This window comes from Oryzias latipes, chromosome 6, assembly GCF_053564925.1.
Source record: "Oryzias latipes strain Hd-rR chromosome 6, Olatipes_Hd-rR_3.1".
In the NCBI taxonomy this organism is placed as follows: domain Eukaryota; kingdom Metazoa; phylum Chordata; class Actinopteri; order Beloniformes; family Adrianichthyidae; genus Oryzias; species Oryzias latipes.
This window is the reverse complement of record NC_136242.1, coordinates 18,496,303-18,523,690: the sequence shown is the minus strand read 5'-3', so window position 1 is coordinate 18,523,690 and position 27,388 is coordinate 18,496,303. Positions and strand designations below refer to the sequence as shown.

General features: G+C 38.6%; 3 protein-coding genes across 4 annotated transcripts; 1 reads left to right on the top strand and 2 right to left on the bottom strand.

Moving 5' to 3' along the window:
• Positions 1-4,193: 4,193 nt before the first annotated feature.
• On the bottom strand, positions 4,194-5,692 carry fancf (FA complementation group F). Its single transcript, XM_020703987.3, has 2 exons — positions 5,588-5,692; positions 4,194-5,366 (listed from the first exon to the last, which is right to left on the bottom strand). The coding sequence occupies exon 2, from the start codon at positions 5,328-5,330 to the stop codon at positions 4,302-4,304; it is 1,029 nt and encodes a 342-aa protein (XP_020559646.1). The 5' UTR covers positions 5,331-5,366; positions 5,588-5,692; the 3' UTR covers positions 4,194-4,301.
• Positions 5,693-6,038: 346 nt separating this feature from the next.
• Positions 6,039-20,861, top strand: gas2a (growth arrest-specific 2a). Its single transcript, XM_004069580.4, has 8 exons — positions 6,039-6,273; positions 9,477-9,638; positions 11,710-11,840; positions 14,919-15,060; positions 16,120-16,183; positions 16,267-16,474; positions 16,552-16,659; positions 19,620-20,861. Exons 2-8 carry the CDS (start codon positions 9,494-9,496, stop codon positions 19,827-19,829), a joined length of 1,008 nt encoding a protein of 335 aa, XP_004069628.1. The 5' UTR covers positions 6,039-6,273; positions 9,477-9,493; the 3' UTR covers positions 19,830-20,861.
• An 87-nt stretch (positions 20,862-20,948) lies between these two features.
• Positions 20,949-26,581, bottom strand: svip (small VCP interacting protein). 2 transcript variants are annotated; one of them, XM_078948681.1, is made up of 5 exons: positions 26,066-26,581; positions 25,789-25,839; positions 23,192-23,241; positions 22,720-22,839; positions 20,949-22,429 (listed from the first exon to the last, which is right to left on the bottom strand). In XM_078948681.1, exons 1-4 carry the CDS (start codon positions 26,126-26,128, stop codon positions 22,758-22,760), a joined length of 246 nt encoding a protein of 81 aa, XP_078804807.1. In that variant the 5' UTR covers positions 26,129-26,581; the 3' UTR covers positions 20,949-22,429; positions 22,720-22,757. The 2 variants fall into 2 exon arrangements, with proteins under 2 accessions (XP_078804807.1, XP_023811513.1); XM_023955745.2 differs by lacking the exon at positions 23,192-23,241.
• Between the last annotated feature and the right edge of the window lie 807 nt (positions 26,582-27,388).

Below are 27,388 nucleotides of genomic sequence, written 5' to 3'. Positions count from 1 at the left end.
CTGTCAATCATTTTTTTCTGTGCTTGAATCTATCCATCTATTTATCTCAAGCACAAAGTAACAATTGAACAATATGTTTGCCCTCTTTCTTTTTCAGACAAAGGACAGACATGCCTGAAGCATGTGTGGGTGTTAAGGTGTTGAAAGCTGGTGTTGTCCACACACTTTACAGTAACCACACTGAGTGACTGCTCGATCATAGAAATCGGCTCCATGTCCAAATCCTCCCCCTGAAGCAGAACTGGCAACAATTACCGTCAATTTTAGATTTCTTTTTCTGGGCTTTTTCTGCACTGCTGAGAAACCAGGCCATTAACACTCAATGCTGCATGTCTTTCAGTGCACATGTTAATTTGACAGAAAACACAATTGCATCAGCACTCGTGTGGAACATGTTTTCTCATGCCTAACCAGCCTGAGAGGTCACGGCTGTTAATCCAGTGGCAACCTGAGAGGATGCCTGGTAAATGAGCAAAAGCTGTCTACATTTAAAGGTGAATAATGCTTGCCACTCGTCAGTCTGGATATATAGCTCAGCAATATTTTGATTCATTTTTTTCATCTCAGGCATAGTCATTGTGTTGCTTGTCTGGATGTGTAATCCGACAGAGTGAAGGCAGACTGAGGAGTTGTCAGTAGATGAGGCAGGTGCAGTTTAGCTCCCAGGAGACTTTAATAGGATGGGGTTCAGCCAGAATGAGTGTTTGATGACGGAGCAGCACGTTCCCGTCGAGACTCCACCCGCATGCGATTATCCTCCTGATCCCTCCGCCACATGTCCACAACATTCTCCCCGTACTGGTGCCCCAGTACCCTGTAATTTCCAATTTAAAATTCAACTCAATCTTATGCTAAAAGATCAGGTAATTACAACCCTAAACTTCCATGCAGTGTTGCAGTAATTAGTATTTCATGACAGGCTCTTGCATAACAATACATCACCTAAGGGCAAACACAATTTTATACTCAGTCCTTCTTGTTATTGGATTTATTAATGGAGAGCCAGCAAACCCAACTGGATATAAAGAACATAAATCACGGCTCTTCACTCACTGTGATAAATCTTGAAGCTGAGAAAAAGACTTTCTAGCTTTTCTCATTTTAAAATGTTTTTTTTCTTCCACATTATTACTAGAGACGAGATTCTGTCAGTGTGCACAAAATCCTCCTTCTGTGATATGCAAACGGTGCCCACTGCACATGAGCATTCCGCTCGGCTCTTGTTGGTAGTAAAGACAATCTAATCAACACATTGATCTCTGTTCACTTTCCTGTCCTACTTGAACATTTTTACCAACACCTTCGCTGTCTCACTGCGAGTAGACACCAATCCAGTGAAGGTGGATTGTTTTTGCCCAAATCTGCAATAGTGTTGAAATGGCAATAGATCCAAGAAAGGAGGATTGCTTTTTCCCCCTTTTGTACATCTCACTCAGAGCCAGCATCATTCTGCTGCACGAGATGCAATCTATCACAGATCCATCTGACCCCCCTCCCCCATATCAGATTACACTGACACCTTCACACATGCTCATAATTCATGAGATGCACAAAACAGAGAGGATTTTACATGATAGGATCAGACTGAAGCACTTTCAGCTCCGGAATCTGGATAAAATGATAATAGAATGAAGGACACATATCTGATTTCACGTGCAAGAATTTTCTTTAACAGAAAATACTCTTTGCTCATGTTTTCTTTTGTCCCACCTCCAAAAATGGCATTTTTTTAAGCAAAAACCTTTAAGATACATAGTACAAATGACAAATTCTCCTTCATAAGAAAATACATTAAACTGCATTTCTAATTTATGATTTTCTCTTCTTGTTTTTTCCCCGTCATCAAAGCAAGAAATCTTTCTGCAGACACAGCACCTCCCTGCGGTGTCTGTGGAAAGATTTATATCTCTTTTTTTTTTAGATGTACCAACACTCACCACAATATAAAAAAACAAAAATCAACCTTTTCCTCTGGAAAATATGAGTGCAGCACTTTTTGTGGCATGCTGTGAGCGGGACACAGGTGTGCTGAGGGTGGGGTGGTGGATTGGTGGGGGTCCGTGCCACTGTGATCTATAACTGAGGTCACACAAGGGGCTGAGGCGGAGTGGTTTAGGCACAAGCCCAGGGAGGGCTTTACCGTCCTGCACCCACCCCCCCTGAGGACGCCCAATTCACACCACCAGATGGTGGCTAGATCTGAGTTTTAATGAATGTTTGCCTTGCCCCCCCACGCCCCTCAGCCTCCACCTCAGTGCAGTTTGTTGCCTCATGCTGACAGAGGACAATATCCCACTGAAAAAAATTAGCTAAAGGAGGACTGAGTTGTGGGCAAACATGCAATTGTTCAATTTTCCTCCTCACGGGGAATTTGGTGTCAGACAGGATTGAAACTAACAAATACTGAATTCTGTCAAAAGAAACCGTTGGGCATGTCATTCTTCAACGCAGTATATGTGTTTCAAAAGGTTGTCCGGGGCTGAAAAGTGCCTCCACATGCTGCAGCGGGATTATTCTCACTTTATATTAAAAACAATTATACATAAGTAAAACAATTATGCAGATTTACCCTAACTCATCCTTTTATTTATTTCCTGATGCATCGTTAACAAAGGCCAATTAAAAATAGCATTAATCCTGCAGATGAACAATGCAGAGAAGTCCAAACTCACCTTGCTATTTCTTTTTTGCAAGTTTCAGACAACACATCTGAATCATCACAAAGGCTGCTCACCCACATTGTCAGTTATGTAAAAGGTGATAAATAAAAGCACAATATGTAAAAACAAGAAACATTTCTAGGGTTTCTCTTTAGTTGTGCTGTAGAAGTGATTTTATTTAACTGTTTTGAATTTATTTGACTGAAAATCATGCAGCATGCTGCATATGTTTTTTATTAGTGGGAAATAAATTGGTTGTGTCCGTGGTGCCCTGTGCTCACTGACCCTCATATGTCTCCACACAAATTGCTATCCTGGCGTGTTTAACGAGCCGTTTCTGTGTTGGTGTTCCCTCCCCACATGGTGGCTGGGGCTCTAATCCGCTGCCTGACAGACGCATGTCACACACTAGCTATTCACACTGGATGGAAGGATCTCTGATTTAAATATCTGATCCTTCACCGCGGAGGTGCTTAAACACAAGAACAAGTGCTGAGAAGCGTAAACTGGCAGTCAAGTCACAAGTCTGGCACTAAGCCAATCAAAATGCAAAAGTTTAAAAGTAAATCCAGCATAAAAAATTGCTGGAAAACTTGGTGACTGTGACTTAACTTATGTCATTTATATGTGTTTAGATAGTAAAATATATATAAAGAGGACAAATAATGCCTTTGAGTATTTTTCTTTCTTTCTGTTAGCTGTTTTGTTTAATGCTCATCAATACATTTTTAACCCATAAGAGCCCAGACTCTAAAAGGAAAATTATTTGGGATATTCCACAGACCACGTGGACCACAGAAAACATTCCTGATGGTATTCCGTTACACTGATATCACTGTGGGTTCTTATAGGTTAAATTCTAAACACCAATTCATTGGAACAATTTACCAGTTAATTGTTTTTTTAAGTTTTATTCCAATGGTATGATAAAATTAACTGTCAGCCTCCCTTTGAATTCGAGGGAAAGCAATGGTAGCATTAATCTCTTCATGTCTGAATTTATTTCCGATATACAAAAAATTTGTTTTTTATCAAGGTAGTGCTTAATTGAGTCCTGGATTTAATGGTACATTCCAAATTACTGACATAAATTGTGACTGGGTTAACAACTACTGGTAAATGTCGTATACTTACTTAGCACTTTTACCAACATAGCTTGAAGGCCCAAAGCTCTTTATAGTCACAATGATGGCGGCTCCACTGCTGAACACTGGTACCAACCTGTAACCAGCAGGAGCAACGTCAGGATCAGTGTCTTGCTCAAGGATACTTGAGCACATGGGTGGGCAGGGTCAAGAACCGATCCTGCAATCTTTCAATCAGAGGTCAACTGCTCTACATTGGCACCACAGTCTCTAATGTTTGCCATCTTTTCCTTATAAACCTCAATCTAAGGTTAAAAATGATGTATATCAATAAAACAAATCCAAAAGTTATCTGAATTGCTATATTATAGACAAACTATTATACAAGTGGAATAAAAATGAAAAAAATTACATTCATTTAAAAAAAGTGACCAAGAACAGACAGAGGTTATAAGTTTTCATGTTTATTCATATAATATTTATTTTAATTAAGACACTAAAGACAAATTGCAATTGTGGTTTTTCATATATTTCAGCATTGAAAAAAACTTGCCAGTCACTTCTTTAACTCTGACAGTATGTCTCCCCAAACGCTCAGGCCTCTGGCGTCAAAGTCTCCATCTAAAATCTTTAAAGCAAGCAGCTCATCCTCTGCATTCCTCCTTAAAGACGGACAGGCATCAAACAAGTCTGAAAAGTGCTCGACCATTTCCTGAAAGGACAGCGATGGTGCTGTGCCTTCAGGAAGCCATTCTCCATCGTTCAGGCTGTACTCCATCTCTGACGCCCACTTTTTCAGAGCACTGAAGTATGCATCTCTAAATTTCCCATGTGCTCTGGCTAGATCTTTGAGAACAGCAGAAGGCAGTGTGGAGCCCATGTGCTGCAGCATGCCGTGTTCTTTCTGCAGCCAGTTCAACAGAAAACTCTGTGAAGAGGTTTGGGTGCCTGAATCGGATGCTGTCAGCAGAGCTGCAGTGATGACTAGGCAGGAATGGTGGGCTGCTTCTTCAGACAGCAGCAGGACAGAGTGTAAAAAGTGCTCGGCCTGTTGGGGGTCACTGCCTTGGCTCAGCAGAGCGTCCAGCCTCTTCATCAGCATCTCCCCCTGCACCTCAGCGTCAGCATCAACAGCTGACAGCCCTGAGAAAGGACACAGGACTTTACACGCTGATTTGCATTGGATGAGGTGGCTGCAGAGTCCAGTGACCTCCTTGTAGTCATAGTATCTGCTGGCAACGTCTTTTTTGCCAAAAAGTATCTTCATGGTGGAAATGGGCAGATGAGGGTTGCTGAGCAGAGCCAGGAGCAGCAGATGCTCACAGCGGGGGAGGTCCATGAAGGAGACCTCACGGTAGTCTGCAAAAGCATCTCGCAAACGTGCATTGGTGTGTTGCAGCTGCTTCTCCACGACTCTTCTGCCGGCAGAGTTAGTGTGGAACCTGGTGTACACGTGCTCGCAGTACCTGGCCCAATGAAACGCTCTGGACAGAGTCTTTTCATCCCACTGACTCATCGCATCGCTATAAGCCGCCACAGCTAGCAGCTCCACCGCGCTAGCCACATTTTTTAACACCGCCTCCATGTGGCGCTCTTTGCATTCCGAGTTCAGCTTTTTTGACTCCGAGGGGAAGACAAAAATACAGATGATTAGCGTTTAATCTCCAACCCAAATGGAGTTTGAGTAATGGGCTAACTCTGGCTAACATCCACCTAACAGAAAAATGCCAGAAAAAGTCCCGCCGAGCATTCCTTTTAACGAACCTGGCCTTTTAACAACATAACAGATCAAAACAAACATACGTAACTGCTTAAAAATTTCTGCTATTGTAGTAAACTCACTTTTTTAGCCAACTAAGTTTAGTTCCGGTTGATGAGCAGCGTGAACTATTGCGCATGCGCTGTAGCTCACTGACAAAAAGCAAGTTTGCAACCTTTCAAAATAAAAGACCAATTGAAACACGAGTCTTCTTTTTTTGTCTTTGTGTTTACTTTTATTAGTAATTTAACAATGATTGAGTTTTCATGTTGTGTAATTGTATATTTCTAATTTATGATGAGTAATTTTCTTGGATTATTTTCGAATACATTTGTCCAATTAAGTAACTGCACAACAACTGGTTTTTGCAATCAACTGCAACACCAATGTTGAACATCAGATTTGACAAGTCGCATGAAAAGTGATTATTTTGATGTGCATAACAGGATGTAACTGTAGAGCTGATTTGCAGAATTTAAAGTCATGAGGCAGGAGGAGGAGGAGGAGGAGAGGGAGGGGGGGGGGTCCTCCACCAGGATCAACTTCCCTCCCATCACCAGCAGCACTGTGCAGCGGGTATTCCTGAGTTGATGTGTGCTGTCAGACCATTGTGAAGTACACACCGAGGGACCTCCTCGGTCCATATGAGCTGAGTGTTCTGGAGCCTAACCTGTGCGTCGGCGCACCGTAGAGAAGCATGCAAACTGGGATTCTGCAGCTCCCTGGACCAGTGAGAGGAAGGTGCGCAAAAGCAGACTGAACCCTCAAGGTGAGTGGACTTATTCACACCGTTTTCTGTCACGCTGTGATCAATTTGCATTTTTGTTTGAAAAGTATTAAACTGATGATTGTAGTTTGCCTGTTTCTCCTATCACATGATCTTTATGTAGAGTTTGTGCCTGCAGCCTGTTTGGCACAAACACTGAACTTCATGGAAGTTAAGAAGGCAATAACTTTTTTTTTAAAAGTAAAAGAGCAAGAAACAAACAAAAAAACAAAAACAAATGCTGTACAAAAATAGCAACATGACATGTTTTCTGCAGACCCATCTTTCAGTTAGTGTTGGTTTTAATTAGAGTTGTCAGCTTCCATGCAAACAAAACTCATTAGGTGGGACCTCTTGATCTCATTTTCAAAGTGCTGAAATGTCTTTTGTGGCTCTTTTAATTTCTGACTGCTGTAAAGAGTGAGACAACGTCAAACTTTTATTATTGTTGGAGAGGATTTTCTCCTACTAAAATGTTTAATAGGCCAAATTTACACAGTCGTTGCACTAACTGAGATGTTTTCCAAGCATACTTTGCTCCAGACATATTGTCTAAATAGAGGCAAATATACATTTCCAGCTGAGGAACTGAATAAGTCTTTAGTAATCAAGGTTTTTATTCTGTATGAAACCCATGCTGTTTAATGAAATTCCTGATTCTGTTAATACTGCTGGGGACTAGGTGGTACATCAGAAATTTGCAACACCCATTTACATAAACACACCGTTGAAACAAGGAGAATTTCCTTGTTTGAGTAAATAATACATTTGTGAATCTAGGTTGTAAGGCAAAGATGTCATGCAGAGTGAGCAGAACAGAGCCTCACTTGTGTTTTGTAATTAGTGTAATTCGATGGTCAACATTCCCATCCATTTGGCTGACTTGAAGCATTCTACAACCAGTATTATGATTGCCAAAGGCTGAGAGAAATTCCTGTTTGTCTCCACACCTATTTGCACTGGAAACCCAATCTCTTCCTCATTTAAAAGTTGTGTCCAAAAAAAAAATCCAGAGCAACATCTGCAAGTCAAACATGCTATGTAGCAGGGAGATGTTTTGGGGCTTAAAGTTCAGAAGGTCAGGTTATGAGATGGAGAGTGAAGCCTGGAATGTTTGGCAATGTTTCTTTCAGGGTCTCGGTTGGGGGAAAAGGTCACGTCTGTTCAAATGAGGGAAATACCAGTTTGACTTCTGTTGGGAGTCAAAGTATCTTCTGTGACTCCATGTGGGAATCCTTTTCCTTATTTAAAAATACAGGTGTGCACAACAGATTTTGAGATTATCTTGCTTAAGAAGGATGTTTTATAAATGTGTTCCCTAATAACATGCTCTTGTTTATTTGCATATTTGCAGCACAGGTACAAAGTGGTCTAAGTCTCCTCGTTCTGTCAGCTGTCACCAAAGTTGACAAAGGAATGTTGCACCTTTGTGTAAAATGTTGAGCTCTACAGTTTTCTTGTGTAAACATTGAGAGGCTGTCCTTGTAAAATTGCTTGAACATCAAGGTCTTGATGTTTTGGCATCACACTTGGTTTAGACCCAGAAGGGTCCCTGAAATGTTTTGCGATTTTAAAAGGTCAAATTCTTTATATTCAAAGCAAATATTCTGCCATCACACTAGATGAATGATTTGTTTGTGGCAGCCACACTTCCATATTATTTGCCTAAACTATTCTGTTTTTATTTTCCAACCCAAATGCAAACGTGGGATGTTCATACACTGAAACATCAGGGAACACCCAGATGTTTAGAGGGAAGCAGATCATGTCATCATCAAGCAGATTTCAAATGTCCCAGTGGTGTTTTTAATCATCTGTAAATTAGTTTACTGGAAAAATTATGGAATTTCTGAAAAGAACCATACTTTTGAAAAATATATCCATAGCTGTGATTCTAAAATTCTTAAAAAGTCTAAAAATGAAAACTATAATGTTTTGAAATATTGAGATTAAAACGTCTGCACAACTGGACCGTTGTCTCCTCACTGACTGCACTTCATCATTTCAGTCAATATCTGTTGCTGCCACGTTGGACTAAGTGTTATAGAACTTAATACAAACAATGATAGCTAATAAACATGGTGGTAACCACAAAACCTCCCCTTTTATTAAATATTTTCATATTGATGGCGAATGCAATTGATCCTGCAGGAGTCAACTGTATTGGACGGATTTAGAAGCGAATGACTCCACTACAGATGACATAGTAACTGAAAGAGCTCTTTGTTTGTTCAATAAAACTCTTGTTGTATGGGTCTGGCTGGTATGAAAGTGTCTTTTGTCCAGTAAAGTAGTGGACTGGAATCATACCATCAGGTGAATTCTAGTCCATACCAGCAGTCTGCCTTGAGGACAAAAGGTCTTACAACTACTTTTTTTTAATGTATTTTTGTTTGATTTTTTTTTCTTTTTAGATGTGAAGAACACGAGTTTGAAGAAAAACCCTTCAGAAATGACATGAATGTAAAAAAACCAAAATGTATCATTATTCTAAATAAGTTTTGAAATAATTTCTCTGGTGATTAGAAACTAAATAAATACATCAAATGCGGTTAATTCTGCATTAATTGATCAATCAGAGACCAGAAATCAGTCATATCTACAAGTATTGATAAAACTTTAATAATCTTTTGTTTAAATTAATCCTTTATAAGGATGTGACTTTCCTCCATCATGATATTGATTTTTTCTTGCCTTTATTCTTCAGCACAACTGAAACTGAATAAGACAGTGTGTGAAATGATGTAGTTTTTAACGGATGTGAATGTAAACTGTGACTTGATTCTTTGGAAGCACATAATATTACATTAAGTACAAGAAAAACTTTGAATCTCTTTTATGTTATTGCTCAAAACTAGTTAGTAAGTAGGTTTAAAAAAAGTAAATTTTGCAGGTGCAATGTTTACACATTCACTAAAGGACACAGAGCAAGTATGGAAGAAAACAGCATAAATTCGACCTCAATACAATTTACAGTATAAACTTCATATGTGAACAAAGATACGGGAAGGAAAGTCTTAAAGTGTAACAAATCAGGGAATATTGTAAAAAGCTGAGAAATTGTTGCTTCAACTATGGAGTTTGCAGGCTGACTGCATTGAATGACATTGTTACTTTTATTGTGTCTACTTTAATATTTATATGAATTCCTTACTTAAGAGAAAATTAGCTTCACATGCCTGGTCTTTCCCTATTCCTTTTTCCAGGGCCTCAGACGGGAACCATGTGTAGCTCTCTGAGCCCGAAACAGTCTTTTAGCCCTGGGCTGACGGACATGCAGCAGTACCAACATTGGCTCTCCAGTCGGCATGAAGCCAGCCTCCTGCCAATGAAGGAAGACTTAGCCCTGTGGCTCACTAACATTCTTGGTACGGTCCTCTTTTATACATCTCTGGGTCTCAGTCAGTCTCAGGTTTATTTCTATTTTGTTGGTACAGTTTAGTTAAAAGAAACCCTCCTATTTTATTACAGAAATCTGTTGCAAATTAAACACACAGTGGTTGCTGATTTTATGTAGGAACAATGATCAGACACGCGTATGTGGATAGATGTGGCAAATCCTGCATATTTCCTCCGCTTGCATTAAAATGCCATTGCTGATGTAAACACCTGTGCAGGGCGCTAAAATCAATCTGAGGCTCATTAAAACCTTTACAATTTGCAGACCCAGTGAACCAGCTTCAGTGTTTCCTCACTTTTCCACAAATTACCTTAAATGAATAATGGGCCCCATTAACTTCTGTTAAATAATGCAAGGCCCTGCTGACATATAAGCAGAAAATGGATCCAAAGCTCTGTGATTTGTACTTAATTCCCACTGTTTATAATAATAATAAATACATTAAACACAGCATTAGGATGCAGGGGAGAAACAGGAAATTTTGTAAAATCTTCATATTTTAGCTCCCAAAATACTCCTTTATTTGTACCTTGAAAGGCTTTGCTTCTCGATAGTTTACATTGCACTCAGATGCTGATATTACACTTCTGGTTATTTTCATCACCGGTGTGAAGCCCGCTGAGACAACTGTATTGTGATATGGGGCTATCAATTAAATTGAATTAAAATTATTCATTTTTCGTACCTGATGTGGTTTACAAACATTTCTATTTTAACTACCATAACTGAAATCATAAAATGAAAAATGAAAAAAAAAATCCTCCTTGATGATAAATCTTTGGGCAAAGCAAATTTTCAATAGATAATAAACTGCAGTATTTTTTTTATTTCTGTTTGCTTTTGTTGTTGAACGTTGTTTTGTTTTTTTAGAAGATGCTGTGGTTTTTAGGTGTTTGTAGATACGGTTTTAAGTCTAAAAACATCTGTGTTTTTAGATCTTTGTGGTCTAAAAGGACGAGTTTAAACATCATTTTTTTTAATTCATTGTAATTTTCAGTCAGCCCTCCTATGTTTTTTTTTGTACTTTAATCCAGAGGATAGTTTGCAGAGGTTGTCCTTATCCAGGTCCTTAATCTAAATGCAAGCAGTTTCAGATCCTGCAGCCGATTCCTGTTTGTTTGTTAACTTAAAACAACTCTGTGATCTAACCTGTTACATCTAACTGTCTGTTTGGACTGGAACCAGCTCAACTAGAGATTTCCAGTTTGATGTGCTGACAGATCAAGGATTTGCAGAAGCATCCATGTGCCTCAGTGGAAAATGTAGCTATTTTGTTGGTTTAGCTTTATTTGCATTGAGGTGGGAGGGGTGCAGTCAAGGCTTTATTAATGGTAAAACTGTTTTTTTAGGTTAAAGAAAGGGATCAAATGAGGTAGTTGAGTCTGCAAGTTCAGATGGGAGCCTTGTGGCTGTATTCTTTTCACACTGTTAGGAGCGGGGGTCAGGAGGGAGCATAGGAAGGGGGACTCTCACTCCCTGAGTATTTTTCAAGATTTCGTTCTTTTCTGTGCTCGATTGTAACATTTGGAACTCATTAAACAATGAACCCCCAAACCCCTCCTCCTTTATGAAACAGAAATGGGATTTTAAAAAGGAAATCTCTCCAGTTTCTTTCCACAGACTGCACCCCCCCACCCCCACCCCCAACCCCTGCCACCACCTCTTATTTCACGATGATCTAAGGAAGAAAGAATGGTCCTCTGGAAGTCAGTCAACTGGACACCACATGTTAATCATCAATATATCTCTGCAATCGCGCAGCCTAATGAGACTGCATGGTGCTTAACCAGATGAGCACTTTATACCTTTATACCTTCTTCCATTCATCTGCTAATAAAAATGCCATCCAACATTTTTTTTTAATATTTTAAATTTCAAAGTTTGCCTTTTCCCTTAGCTGCCGCAAATCCAGCACAGTGAGTAAAATGTCATGATGTCTGAGATCTAATAATATCTCAACAAAAGATGGACTGGAGTTTTATGTCTTTTAGGTGTTTTCCACAAGGTGTGTCAGTTGATTTTATGTGTTCCCCACTTAGGTCTGGAAATCACAGCTGAGAACTTCATGGATCGGTTAGACAATGGATTCCTGCTATGCCGGTTGGCTGAGACCCTCCAGGAGAAGTTCAGGCAAAGTATTGAAGACTTCCCTAACCTTGGCAACGGCAAGGTAAAGAGAAACTGTAGAATAACCGTAGTTTGTGTGGTGGAGGGTACAGTAAAAACACTCATTTGTAGGCTAAATCCCGTCTGAAAGGGTTCCCAGACTAACCTTTTATAGAATGAATGATTTAGCAGAGGATTGTTGTTGAGCGAGAAAACATTCTTCAAGACGCAATTTATTAGATCAGATTGAGTAAGAGTCACTTTGGTCTCAAGTATTTCAACAGTTCCCCAGCTAAAATCCACATTTAAAAACATTTTTTTACATAGGTCCTTAAATTATTAATGGGAACTCAGCGGTTCTGTGCACTTTAGTAAAACCAAACTTTTTTAAGACAAGTAAAAATATTATTTACCATAAATTTTCTATGTCCCTAATGTATTTTTTTTATAAGACCAGGAAAACCCAGTGTGTTCCAACTCTGCAAAGAGCATAATTTTAGTGCACAAAGAGGGCGATGGGGGATGGGAATGGCAGTCTCCAGCAGGGCAATAAGGGAAAAAAAAGAAAAATAAGCCTTCCAAGGACACATTAACTGATGGGGCCCCACAATCCCTGTGAGAATTGGAAGAAGTTTGGTGAGTTTTTAGTGAGGGTTTGTGAATTAAAAAAAAAGCTGCCCTACTAGGGCATATTTGTGATTTACCCCATACAATATGGGCAAATGCGTTTTTTTAACGTTTTGTTTAAAAAAATATTGCACATGTGAGGTAAAATGCTTATATGAGCTGCAGTGCAGGTTTTATTTCTGCAGTGTATGAAAAATATTGATAGAAAAAAAGAGATTCTTACTTTTTGTTATTTCTTTTTGTTATGAGCTCAAACCCACTGACTCATCTATGCATCTGAAGTGTTCAAATAAAATCAAGTGCTGAAGGAGACATAACGATTATCCTGTAAACACAATGGTGTGTGAGGACACACTCGTGCCCAGCTGGATGATGTGGTTCCAGCAGGGGGAAACACTGATTAGTTCATGTTGTCAGCTCAGGGGAGGGGAAGCCAGGGATCTTTAATGGCTCTTCAGCGAGACTTGTTGATGTTTGCAGCGAAGCATTACTGCGCCGATGACGGTGGGTCTCCTGATCTAAGTGTGAGGGAAGCAGCACATGTGAAATAATTGAGTTGGCTGACTGTGGCGCCGCTGGAGAGAGGAGAGTGAAATACAGAAGCCTAATGATTACAGAAAGAGATTTCAGCAACAAACTTATAGTTTATCACTGAATGTAAATGATGTTCTTTAGGTTCAAGACTTTAATCATGATGAAGCTTTTCTGTTCCTCAAATTTGGTACTCATATGTGTCTCATCTTAGAACACAGCAAACTTAAGTCAGCAGAATGTTTTTTTCTATAGGCAAGCCTTCTGAATTAAAAACAACATTGATCCGTAAAAAGGTTTTTATTTAGGAGGATTCCAATGCCTCAAATACATAAATGAATCTACAGACAGGTAAAAAAAGATGCTTTAATCCTTTTCTATATTCAAGGGAGGAAGTTACCTGCTTAAATGATAAATGCAAAGCGTCACTCACCTGTGAGCTCCAAGGTGGCATAGCTGTTGTTCCATCCATTTTCCAAACACACTGAATCCTTTTCCCATGGGGTTGCTGGGGCCTATCCCAGCTGTTGGGTGAAAGGAGAGTACAGCCTGAACATGTCAGCAGTCTATTGCAGGGCTACACAATCACACACACACACAATATAGATTTACCAGTGTTTTACACCATGTTTTTTTAGGATATAGGAGAAAATCTGAATGTCCAGAGAAGACATGCAAACTCCACACAGAAAAAGCTGGGATTCAAACTAGGCCTTGTCATTGTGATATGAGAGTGCTAACCACTACATCAACCTGCAGCCCATATTGGTTCTTCAGACTGAGAGATCTAGCATTTTTAACCCTAATAGAAAATGTCTAAAAATGTTTTGGAGCCAAGAATAAGAGATAAAAAACTGTTGGGAAGTTAGTAGAAGAGATTAGTTGCTAACTGATTTATTGTGCATAAAATACACCCACAAATATTTGTGTTTAAAAAAGTAAAAGCACAGCTCTTCAGTGAATAGAATTGTAAGTTGGACAGCACTATTTTCTATAATTGCTAAAGAAAATGTAAAAAACAGTTGAATTATTTAGATTTTGCTGTAACCTTTTTTTAAATAGATTATTTGTTTTAGGGCCATTCTGGTCTCTTTAGCAAAGTAATGATCACTTTCTGTGCCCTTTACAGCTAAAAGGGGTCATCTAAAAGAAACTAAAAACTGTCCTGACAAACACTACACTTGCCTGACATATTTGTCTTTAACCATCAACAGGAAATGATAATCTGCCAAAATGTCAAACGAGAAATTTTGTTCAAACAGCTGTGTGCGTGTAAACTGGGAGCTGTCAGTGCTTATTTAGAGTTCGGTAGATTCTTTTTCCTTATTGTTACCATCTGTCTAAAGATAAAGTTTCCCAGAGGCTCATGACCTTATGTGCAAATAAAAACACAGTGGTGCATGAGACAACAATCCACATCATAACTAATAAACGGTTAATAAGTTTTGTTAGTAATAAAAATTATTGCTTGCTCTGCAGCCAACCTTCCTATTTTTGCACTTGTAACTCGACAATGCAAATAATTCCAGAAAAAGGTTTCAGAGGCAAGGCAGTAATGAAAAGAAAAATACCCACAAAAGCTTGCATATTTCCCGCATGAGCTCATTGCACCTTTCTCAAAGCACAGAAACACATATGCAGCACAAAAACCACAGCAAAGAGCATAAATCTCCCCCCAACAGGCCGTGTGGGGGCTGAAAGTCTTAAACGTGTCATTTGATCCCAAGTAGTGGAAGGCAAGCAATACTGCCCACTTTTCTAACCCATCATCTTATGTATTGATCTGTATGGAGAAGTCTCAATCCTGGACTGACCCCAGAGTCCCAGGAGAGATCACGTGTACTCTGTTTCCAAATTGTAACTGATACAAAAAGGATCATGATAAAACACTAATGTCAAAGCTAATCTTTTATTTCTTATTAACTGTGATAACGTGGTTCCTCCGTCTCAGGCTCATTCCTCTTTTACCTCCTGTCTCTTGAAGAGAATCCCTAATCGGAGGATTCCGTGTCGGCAGAGTGCTCCCTCTGGCTCCTTCTTTGCCAGGGACAACACAGCAAACTTCCTGGCCTGGTGCCGTGAGGTTGGAGTTGGAGAAACGTGTCTCTTCGAGTCAGAAGGTTTAGGTGAGTCTGTTTTGTCCCCAGTCTAATATCTGAATGCAGGACAAATTAGGTCCACAGACAAAGGAGGCAGCACTGTCCATTCCAGTGCTGTGGATTCAGATTTCTGTCTCCTGTGAAAGGCCTGATTGTGCAGGTACAGCTGGTTTCTAGAGCGGCTTTTCTTGTCTTTTTTTCCCCCCACAGAGATTTAGAGGTTGCACATCTCCAGACTCTGAATCACTTTTTCTGACATCGACAGGAAATGACATGAATAGAAATTCACTTGGGGAGAAAACTTTTCTTTAAAACTTCATGAATAAACAAATAAATAAAAGTAGCTCAGATGAGAAGGTGTGTCTGTGTAAAAACAGGTTAAAATTACTCAAACATTTTCTTTAATTTCTTTAGTCTTTAATTTGGAGCGTTCCTCCTTCTCTCCTTCTTCACTCAAGTCTTTCTTTTGCAAACATTCCTCAGAATTTTTCTCAGTGAGGTATCCTTGATGGACAGTGGCGTCTGGCAAAATGTCTGTAGAATATGACGCATTATAGTGCCAGAAACAAAACTATGCTTCTTTTATTTTAGAGTTTAGGTTTTTTTTCAACATCTCTAATGTTTTGAGTCTAGAAGCTTCCTAATATCCGCGTAGAGATTACAATCACTTGCTATAGACGTACTCCATAACTTTGATAACAGCTGACAAATGCTTTTCTTTCTTTTTCTTTTCTTCCTTAAACATACCAGTTCAGCAGTAGATGTAACAACACCAGGTTTGCATATATCTGTCCAAATTGCATGATGTGGTATGTCTCATTTGTCATACTTCTTTTCTCCACCCTGTCCATTTGATTTAGTCGTTTTGAAAGGTTAGAGTTAACATTTTTAATCCATAACCTGCTGTATGTTACCAGTGTGAGCAATTCTCCTGTTCCATTCACTAAAGGGAATTGAAAAGGAGATCACTTGAATGCATGAAGTTTGTGGTTTTTGCTTTTATCTGCATCTCACCATCACAAAACCACTCACATTGTAATGTGTGACTGTACCTACCAGATGCTGAACTCTGATATCTCGCTGTAGTTCTTCACAGGGAGCCGCGGGAGGTGTGCCTCTGTCTTTTAGAGTTGGGCCGGATAGCCTCACGGTTTGTTTAGATTTCTCATTTCTCATTTTTAAAATGCTGTTTATAGTGCAATAGTTCTTTAGTAGTCTTTTCCTCATCTACAGGTACAACATAGAGCCTCCAGGTCTTATTAAACTGGAGAAGGAGATTGAGCAAGAAGAGAAATCTCCTCCACCTCCTCCATCGCCTGTAACTTCAGCCCAGCCCCTCCCTTCACCTCCATCTTCTCCTTCTCCATCACCTTCCCCATCGCCAAGTCCGACCAAAGTGACTCCAAGCAAAAAGAGTACAGGGAAGTTGTTGGATGATGCTGTAAGTCACAAATGTTAGCAACTGTTTTGAATTCTCTTATAGAGAACGTGTAACTTTGTCACTGTTATGTGTTGCAGGTTAGACACATCGCTGATGATCCACCCTGCAGGTGTGAGAATAAGTTTTGTGTGGAGAGACAGTCACAGGGTCGTTACCGTGTTGGAGAGAAGATGCTGTTTATAAGGGTGAGCATTTTTCTAAGAAGCATTCGTGCTTCAGATGGCTTTGGAAAATCGTTTTATTTTGAGCAACTACACTTCATTGCCTAGATAGCAGGCCTAGTGCCAAAATATGAATGGATTCTGAATTTAAAGTAAAATGGTATTATAAAAACTAAATAAATTTAAATGAAAAAGATTTAGTGAGTTAATTGCCGACCACTTTTATCAATTTTTTTCACATCTAAATCTCTTTTTCTCATGTTTAGTCATGTTTCTTATTTTTACCCAACAAAATGAGTTCAGTGTGAATGGGTTTGAAGTAAATTGTCTTTTTCAGGCTATATGTGCATATTTGATTTCAAGAAAATACTAGTACTTTTTTCTTTTTCCAAAATTAATCTATTAAAATTAATAACCTAATAATTAATTAACCTAGATTATTCTTTTATGAATCGGCAGTAATTGCATTAAATATATTTATATTGATTAGAATTTACCAATTATATCAATGTCCCAACATGGAAGGCAAGCCCACTCAGAGTAAAAGACATCCTTTGTTTCTTTGCTACAAACTCCTAGTGCCTGAAAATGTTCTCTCCTCATCCAAATATGCCGTGTTTGAATGCGCTTCATGTGTTTTTTTATATATTTGCTCCTTCACACATGCCCAAAAAGATCTTCATCTGATATTCACAGCAGATCTCATTACAGGAAGATGTGTCTTCGGTGTCTAGATGGAGGCATGAAAGCTATTTCAGATAGATAAATGAAGGCTAACAGCTTCAGAGAAGTAGCATCAGTACCCTTGAGATCCTGGTTACTTAGCAACCCGGAAGCAGGATTCACACCTCCAAGATTGTGATTCATGCTGATGGTATTTTTGAGATCTCCAGCCCTGAAAAACTGACTTTGCTCTTGGATGCCCTCTGCAGTCAAGTCTTAACATTGCAGCCATTAGTGCCAAACCAAACTGTCATAGTGAGGTATAAAATTGACGTTGCTGTTTGCATTTTTACTGAAAATAATGCAACGCGCAGTAACTCAATGAATCTCGGAATTATCCTGCAACACATCTCAAACGTGTTGCTGAGCATCCAAGAACAAATGGTGAGTTAAAGTATTGGTGCATTTCAATCTATAGTTCCCTATATGTTTCCCACCACAAGTATGCTTATATTTTTTGTACAAGGAACACCATAACCAGCTTTAAAGGGATTTTTTTCTCTGTTTGACAAGAACTAAAAATAATGACATTATTCGCACACTCAGGGGCTGCTATCACAGTTACACTGAAAGAAACACACTGCTTTAATGTCTGCACTTAGCTCAGCAAAGTTCCTCACATCCTTTCTTCTTTTTGTAATTTATTTCACAGAAAAATGTGAATTCGTTGTAGACTGTTCTATTTATGAGCAGCTTGGGAGAACAGCAGCGATGTGCACCAAAGCTGCAAGTCTGACTCCACAATAACCTACACAACTTTAGACAATGACCTTCTGCAGTCTCTGAATAAATGAGCTGCTTGTGTTTTCATTGAATGGGGGGGGGCATCAGCGTTTTAAAACTGCAGTCGTAGGACTTTGGGACGTCTTTGGGCTGCTGAGGAGAGACTAGTTTCGAGCAAAGGTCTCTGCCCAGAGCATCATGATTGAAACCCTTCTGCATCACACAGGTATATTAAATCTGCTGTAACAAAGCCGGAGGCCCAGAGCTGCTGATTGGAGGTGCTGCCCCACTGCTGCCCTCTAGATTGATTCCTCTAAGAGGCTTATAAATGTTGTATGTTATGCTGGAGGGCAGGTTGACTGTGAACTGACCACATTGAAGGGACAATGTCAACACATTTTCTTTTTTTCCCCTCAATCTTTGCATTGTTGTGTCAGAATCCTACTATCTGTGTTTTTCTTTAAAGATTAATGAAGCATCCTGATGCTTTTTAAAATCATAAATTTATTCATTCTTTATCTTAATGGGGCACTAAAGCAAACAAACGTGTTTCCACTGAGACGTAATGGTGTGTTAAAGAAGAGTAAGGTCAACAAAACCTCCACAATGAAGCAGACATGTTTTATGAGCACGGCCTCTTGGGAATGCATGTGTTTGATCACTCAGTGTACCAGCGCTTCATATCTATTTATTTCTTTTCTTAACTGTAATTTGCAATGTTGCCATGGTAGCCAGCCTTTGGAATGTGCCTTTATTTGCCAGACATAATTTGAAGCAAACAGGGGGGGGTACTGTAAAAGAAAATCATTTGTTGGCTTCAGAGTTTCCTTGTGTGAAAGTGTGTGTGTGCTTTTGAATGACCATTTTAACCAAACTTGCAGCTTGAATCAAGTTGATTTGGCACAGAAATGTCTGGTTCTTGGACATTTGCAACCCAAAAAATATCTTTTCTGTTCTTCCGATATATATGTGTCATTCTCTTCAGTAGCAATGTCTTTTAATAAGAGCAAGAGCTTCACTAGGTGGACAGCACCACAATCAAAGCTTGCAGCAATGTGCATTCTAACACAAGCTACATGCAAAACATCTACTTTTATGCAGATGATAATGAGAAATGTCACAGTTTTAATCTTGTGAATGAACAATGAGCTTATGAGCCTTACAGCACTGCTGAGAGGTTGTTTTTTTTATTAATTGCTAATAAAGGAAAAATATAGTTTCATATTTATGTAGACACATATACTGTGAATCAACTCACTGGACTGCTTGGCATATTCCCATCACTGTCTTTGAGGTGAGGTTGGTAAACCAATCGATGAGCTTAATCAGCTTTTTATTAGTCAGTAACCAGCTCAACATGGTGTGTCTAATCACTGCAAGCCCCAATCATGAATCAATAAGTGATCGTCCCAAATTCTGCAAAGATGTCCAACCTAAGCTCTCATTAAGGAGAAAAGAACATCCTTAGGGGGGATCAGTAAATCGCTCCACTTTGAGGAACATTGCAAGTGTTAACATGAGCTGCTTTCCCTCTGCAGATGCTGCACAACAAGCATGTGATGGTGCGAGTAGGTGGCGGCTGGGAAACATTTGAAAGCTACCTCCTGAAACACGACCCCTGCCGCATGCTCCAGTTCTCAAGGGTGGATGGCAAGACATCCCTCATTAGCAGCAAAACCCCCAACATCAAGGACCTTTCACCTGACAGCTACCTGGTGGTGGCAGCTCACTATCGCAGCAAGAAGTAAAGACGTGCAACAGAAAAACAGCTACACAACAGTACAGAGGACCACCTTGAGTTGTTGCTTCTTGTACTATATTAAAGCTCTACGGATCTGTAGGAAGAGAGAGTACGACTCTAAAAAAGTGATTTGTATTTTCTTGGAAAATAAAAAAAACATGTATATCTGTAATGAAAGCCTGGAAAAATGTAAATTAAAAGTTTAAAGCAGACAATTTGATATTTTAAAGTGGTTAAATAGGTGCATTGGAAGGGGTTTCTTTTTTTGTATTGCAACTTTACTTGAAATGATAAACATAAAGTAGGTTTGTTTATTCATATTGAAGGGGGAAATGTAAGCACCTTTTTAAAGAAGATTTTTACATCCTCATGACATTGAATTTTAAAAAATGAAATTATGAGGGGTTAGAGTAAGGAAAACTTGTTTAGAATCAATTATCTTTTTTTTTTTTAAATTATCATTAAAGTGCTATTACACATGTCAAATAGCAATCAAAATACAAGTAGAAACACTGCAACCCAAAGAACCTTTTAAACTTTTTCATAACGGTAACATTTCTTGCAAATTCTGGTAAATAACCTTCACTTCATGAACGATAATGTATGTGCTTTAAGAAAATGCCATGCAATACTTGTTTCTAATTCTCATTGATTCTAATATGTAGTATAGAATAATCCAGTCTTTTTTATTTAAAGAACATAACCATATGTACCACTGATACTTATTGATTCATTACTACAAGCCTGCACATTTTTTTACAAGGCTTTTTTAGTTATTTTTTCCCTGTACGTTACTGCCCCCTAGAGGTAATTCACGAAAATAACAGCTTTTCATTTAGATTCCTACATTGCTACTAGCAGACGCAAGGCATTTAATTTTCTGCATTATACTTTAAATTATAAGCTTTATTGTGATATTAGTAACTTGCTTTAGTATACGACCCTTGGTTGCACAGTGATTTACAAGTTTGTGTGTAAAATAATCTCTATTTTTAAGATGTACATTTTTAATAAATTCGCCAACATTGTGACTTAAAAAGGTTTTAGTGTGCTTTTTCTTTATTTATCTAATCAAGTCTTTCATAGTGTAAAATAAAAAAAATAAATAAAAAAAATCAGACAAAAATGGCAGAAATGTGACTCATTTAATTTTGCAAATAACAGATTTTGCATTCTAGAAAACAGCAAGAGCACCGGAAGCATTCAATAATAAAAGGAAGGCTGTTAGAAATGCAAAGTCACTGTAAATATTTCATCTCATTTTCCTCCAACATGAGGGAGGAAGAGGCTTTCTGTTCAAAAATTGGGGACATAGTTAGCTGCAATTAACAATTCAACCAAAGTCTTAATTAGGTCAGGCATCATGAAAGTGTTCAGCACAAAAAATTGAAACTAAATCTGTATAGAAAATAACAAAGAAAGGCCTTCATTAATCAAACACTGGTGAAGTGCATTAGGTCAAACCCTAGCTTACTGTCCACACACAACCTTTTTTTCCCCCCCAAGTTTTGCAAAGTGAAGGGCGTTTCAGTGGCTTCTTTTTTTATGCTCCTTAGTTTCCTGTTCCTGCTGAGACAAAGGTCTCTGAACAAACCATTAAGGTAGTAAATAATTAATGAAATATATATAGACCAGGTTGTGAAACAGGCAGTGTTTGCTTGCAAAACAATGAATTGTAACCCAAAAAAACAACACCACACCTAACCTTTCCCATACACAGCGTTTCTCCTCAGTACACTGCTCAGCAACATTCAATAGGGACAAGTGCAGCTAATCTAACAGAAGGCTTAAAAACATTATATTTGCACTTTTTTTGTGCTATCTAAAGCAAAACAAAGCACAACCATTGCAGATAACTGCTTTTTTTGAGCAAAATATGAACTTGGCTACAATCTTCAATTGTGAAAACTCAAAACATTGAATTAACTATTAGCCCAAATCGCAACCAACTTCAAAATAAGAGCCTTCATGTGATCTGACACGGGTGTTTTTCCACACGCTTCAGTAACCTGGTTTTTAGGGTAAACCTGGAGAAATCTGTGCGTTAGTTTTAGTTAGTCAGATTTCTTCCAAACATTTATTATTTATTTTTCACTGATTTCTCTGGAAAAAGAAATAGCTGAGGGAAATCCAGTTTCTAAAATCCCCAACTTTGGTTACAAAAAAAAAAAAAAAAGGTTTTCGGTTGGCATGACATTTGAAAAAACTCAGTTACTGGAGTCCACCTGCTTAGATAAAGCAGATGGGTGTCTTATCACTTAGAAAATTTACCCTAAATCTTAAAAAAAAAAAAATTGTTTTAATTAGTTCCTGGCTTTTCCAAAATAAAGTACCAGGAAGGGCTTTTTGATGGTCATCATCAAAGACTCTCCTGGTCCTTCACACTCCAAAGGTTTAAACCTGTGTGAAACAGCAAGTACAGCCCTGTTTTGTTTGGAACCATGTCAAACTACTTTGCTTTCAATCTGACAGAAATGCAGAGGAAATCATGGTTATGTGGTCAGCAGGTTAAGCATCGTTCAAGTAATCTAGCAGGGATTGTTCCTTCAAAGGGGTTTGGACATCAGCATTTAGACTTTACCGTCCTGATTTTCAGCCCACTTGCCACTGCAAGAGAAATAGGACAGAAGATCAGTGACATCCAAAAATGGTTTAAAAACAGTCAAGTTTGAAACAGCTCTAAATCACCCAACAAAAGAATAACATGTTTGAATCAACAACCAATGGTAGATGTTTTACAGTTCAGCTGATAAAAATTAACTGTTCCCTCAATTTTTCATTGAAAAAAAATTACAAAACAACGAGTATGGCAAAAAAAAGCACTTTGGATTTAGCTTAATAATATTAATACTAGATTCACTTTTTAACAAAAATAAATAAATAAACCCTAAATTAACCTTTAATCCGCCGCCACCTCCACCAGACACAGAGGTCGTCATCGCTTGTTTCTCGACCTCCTCTTGCTTTTTCCTTTTCCTTTCCACTGCTTCTGGATTTTTAACCCCCCTGTACGTTGTCTGGAAAGAAAATGGGGGGAAAGCAGCTCATTACGACTACATTTATGGATTACTTAAGTAAAAAATTAACCACAGTAAACATGTGTTGGTTGAGCAGCCAATCAAAACAAGCCAGAAAATGTTAAACGACTGTAAAAAGTGATTTACTGTGATTTCCTGCTAACTTTAAGATGGCCTTTGAGTTAGGACACAGTGATTCAGCCTGCAGCAGATAAGTGTCACTTGTAGGGGGGTGGAAAATCAAAATATTAAAAATAAATAAATGAGAAAGAACGGTGACTTAGAACATAACGTTGTGGTAGTTAGAGTGCCAACTGATCAAAGTTTTTCATTCTGTTCCATGTCTACTTACCTGGACACTTTTGCATGGCTACGTCTCTTACGGGATTTCAAGTAGCTTTTCTGCACAATGAAAACATACTTACCATGATATAAAGTCAAGTTCTCCCAAAAATGCAGACATCCTGACATATTATTGGGTATTTAGACTAATGCACTAACTCTACACAAAGATCTTTAAATGTGGTCATGTTTAGTTTTTGGAAAAACTAAAATGTTCTTTGTGTTTAGACTAAGTTATAAGTTTTGCTATCAATATTTCTACTTAAAACAATGTAAAACTCACTAATCTCAGAAATGTTGATGTTTTAATGAAGATGGAGCAGATCTGATATTCTACTGTAACCTCAGATTAAAAAAATGACCGTTTGCAGGATTATACCTTAGATTGAAATGTTGTTTTTTTTTAAGATCATAACGTTTTAAATGGAATGTCAAAGCTATAAGATTCAGTTAGTGATGCTTATTAGCTTCATCACTCATACCAGACCTCACATATAAACCTTAATCACATGTTTAAGCTTTAAAAACAAGCGATTCAGAGAACATGTCTAATAGGTCTGGGACTTGTTAGGTTGTCCTGGTACAACTGATCGCTTCTCTTTGAGGCGGAAGCTCTCAAATAAGAATGTAAATGTCAAATAGCTTTAAAAAAAAGATATAATTCAGTTCCTTCTTAATGCTGTTTCTATTATTATTTCATGACATGCATGCAAACCAAACCGGAGTGCATCTAATGCTCCTTGAGTTGTAAGGAAGTCTTACGATTGGCTGCATGCCAGTATTATCCTAGAGTTTTATAAAGCGTTTCCACATCCAAATTAACAATACAATGTATTTTAAACATACAATTAGCTTGTCCCTCACTGATGTTTCCATCTGTGACGCTTATTCTAAACAGAATCCACAACACTTTTCTGAACACTTATTTTCTCTCATGATCCTTCGTTCAGGGATGCCTGGCATTCAGGCAATCGTAAGGAAAACATCAGTTAAGGACCCACTCCAAGGAAAATTGTATTTTGGAGGTTTTTAAAAATGTTCTTGTGACAAATTTTCAGCTGACGGAGGACATATAAGGAAAATTAAGATCAAAATTGCATTTCTTAGAATTTCTTATTCAAATTGTTGTATATTGGGAGCAGACAAAACAATTGCGTTGGAAATAGCTTGTGGAGGTGACACAAGTGCTACAATTGGCGGGCCATAAGCTCCCTGCTCTGCATCTGCTTGCAGACAAATAGATCCATGTATGTCTTTGTTTTACACGTCCGAGCTTGTATCTGGCTCAAACCTCTACAGCTGGATAGCTCCAATACCGCTCGCCATTTTTGTTACACCAGCAATGTTAGGTTGGGGGTGTGAGGGGCTATGAACTAGCAGGAGAGCATGTAAACAGATAGATGATGGGAAATTAAAAACTACTCAGCACCAACAGCTTTGCCCATAACTCAAGAGAGGCGAATTTCTAAAAAACTATGCTGCTCTGCAGAAACTACGTCCGAGAAAACATCACAGGTTTTAAATTTTGGTTAAATATGTCATAATCATAACTAAAAGACCACTGGGATCTTTTGAAAATAAATTAAAAGATAATTGGAGTGAAACTTTAAATAAAAACACGGACTTTTAACTTCCTTTTTGTCTTTTAAGTCAGCTAAAGCTTGATAACTCTCTTCAATGATGTCATAACTTAGCGTATAAATATTTTTTAACTTTTATTTTCCACATTTTTACTAATTTTCTCTTAAGTTGCTAAACTGAGAGTTCAAAGTTTTGAAGGGTCCGTTATGAACAGTGAGTCATAAGACTGAGGCCTCGGCAGCATGTGTGTGCAACACGCCCGCATGCTTACATTGAGTATGTTTAGCCCCCAGAGCACATGGTATCCAGTCTGTTACCCCATCAAAGGCACACAAAAGTGCAGAGAAATGAGAGGCCCTAGCAGCAGCTAAACACCCTGAAAACCAGGAGGAGCAATGAGAAGCAGTCAGGAGGTTTTTCCATGATAGATCAAGGTTAAACATGCCTTGCTGAACGGGGTCCACAGATGTGGAAAGAAATGGTTCAAAGCTCTTAGAGAAAAAAAAAAAATCACAAATTTGCAGCTAAATTAACCCATATTGATGCTATTTGAGCTGTAAGGACCAGGATAAGATAAGAAATACTGCATGTGAGTATGTTGGCAGTCACTTTAAAACACTGGGAACATAAAGGACAAGTTGAGATTTTAGGGGCAAAAGAATTCCTCTCTCCATGCCCCTCACCCCCGCCTACTTTCCCTTTTCTGTTCACTTAAAGCCGTCATATAAAGTATTTGTGTACATGATGTCTAAACATCATATTTTCCAAGCTGACAACACTGGGTAGGTGAATGTCATGTGCTTCTAACCTTGAAATGTAAACAATAAACATGTTTCCTTAACCTCAAATTGGTGGATTCTGCTTTAGAATCGCTCATTACATTGTGGATCCATTGGTGCACTGCCTTTTATATTTTCATTGAGTTACTCCGATTTGTATTGAACTATAGAATTTCTTATATTTGTGAAGAATCTGAAGGCTAGATTGAAATAAAATGAGAGGGGTGCGAAGAAGTCAGGGTCATACCTCTTTTTGCCTCTTCTCAGCAGCATCAGCTAACTGTCTTCTTCTGATCTCCTGTGAAAAGGGAAAACTTTGGAAACAGGCTGTCCTCGTGAGCTTAGAGCATGCTTAACATGCCGCACGAGCCTCAACAACATCCACTTCAACACTCTAGGGCCCGTTGGCGTTCCACACACGTGACGAACGTGTGTAATTTTCATCCTGACATTACTTTAGTTTTTACGAACTGGGATATCCGTGTGGCAATCTCAACTGTAATGAAAAGCTGTGTTTAACTTACAGGGTCTGGAGTGACAACTACGTCGTCCGCTGCTCCACCAAGGCACGGCAGGCACATTCCCATTCTGAGTAAATTATCCACCAAATAAAAGGCAACGAACAGAAAATATTAATTTTAGCTCTGTTTTGGCCTTAAAGCAACTAGCTATCTAACTAGCAGAAAGGTTCTCCCGAAATCACCAGGGTGGTATGGAAAGCAAAACAAGTGGCGGCTTCTACTCCCATCAGCTGGGTCGTCGGGCATAACGTTTGCTGCTACTACTAGCTAGTGGCTATTAGCAACGGAGAGCGACGGAGACAAATGCATTTCAGCTAACGGGCTACAAGGTATCACTACGAGGCAAACTGGCTGCTTCTCCTGGCCGCGTAATAAATTATCTATCTGCAAACCTTTTGTTTAGACGCCACGGCATTTAAGAAATATATATATTTATAGAGTTTAGCCCCCTGAGCCAAGTAAATTTTCCTGTGCGTTTGTTTACTCCGCACACAAATGTATCGAGTTGCGTTCCATTGCAATACGTAATTAAAAATGTTCACACGAAATTAATTCAGCCATAAAAATGTAAGTGAACAAAGGGGTTATTTTATTTGCTAAAGCCCAATTAAATATTTGTAGTAATACTACTACCACCACCACTACTACAAATAGCATTAAAAACATGTTGGGGATATGTTTAGTCAAACTGTTCCGTGCTTGCTCACAGTGTTTGAACGCAACGTCAGTTCTTGCTGATCCAGCGATCCAGCAGCTCCACTTTGTGGCCAAACTGAACATCTGTTGCCATGGTTATAGTCTAATAAGTTTTTGTTGTGTACCCATTATCACTTTTAACTGAACATCAGTTGCCATGGTTATGGTCTAATAAGTTGTTATTGTGCACCCATTATCACTTTTATGTGAAATCGATTACCCATAACTGGTACTTTAAATCTTCAATGCAGAATCGAAAGTTTACAAAATGAGAAAACAATCACAATAAATGCCAAACTGGATTTAAAGTATGAGGTATATGCTTATGAAATACATTTTCTAAATGAAATAATAATAGTCTGTAAAACATGAATAAGACAAAAAAAATAAGTAAATAAAGTCAATAAAGGTCTGAATCTGCTTGACGACCGATTTGCATGTTGTCAAAGTCAGTCCTATCTGTTGGAGAGTGGACGTTATCGTTATCTTCTCATGCTGCAGTTTGTTATCAGACTTTCTGAAGAGAAATCTCCACGTGAAGTGAGTGATGCACTGAACAGCAGCGGTTCTGTTGAATCAATACTCCACAATCTTTTCCTCTCGACATCTGAAACTCCACCCATTCATCTC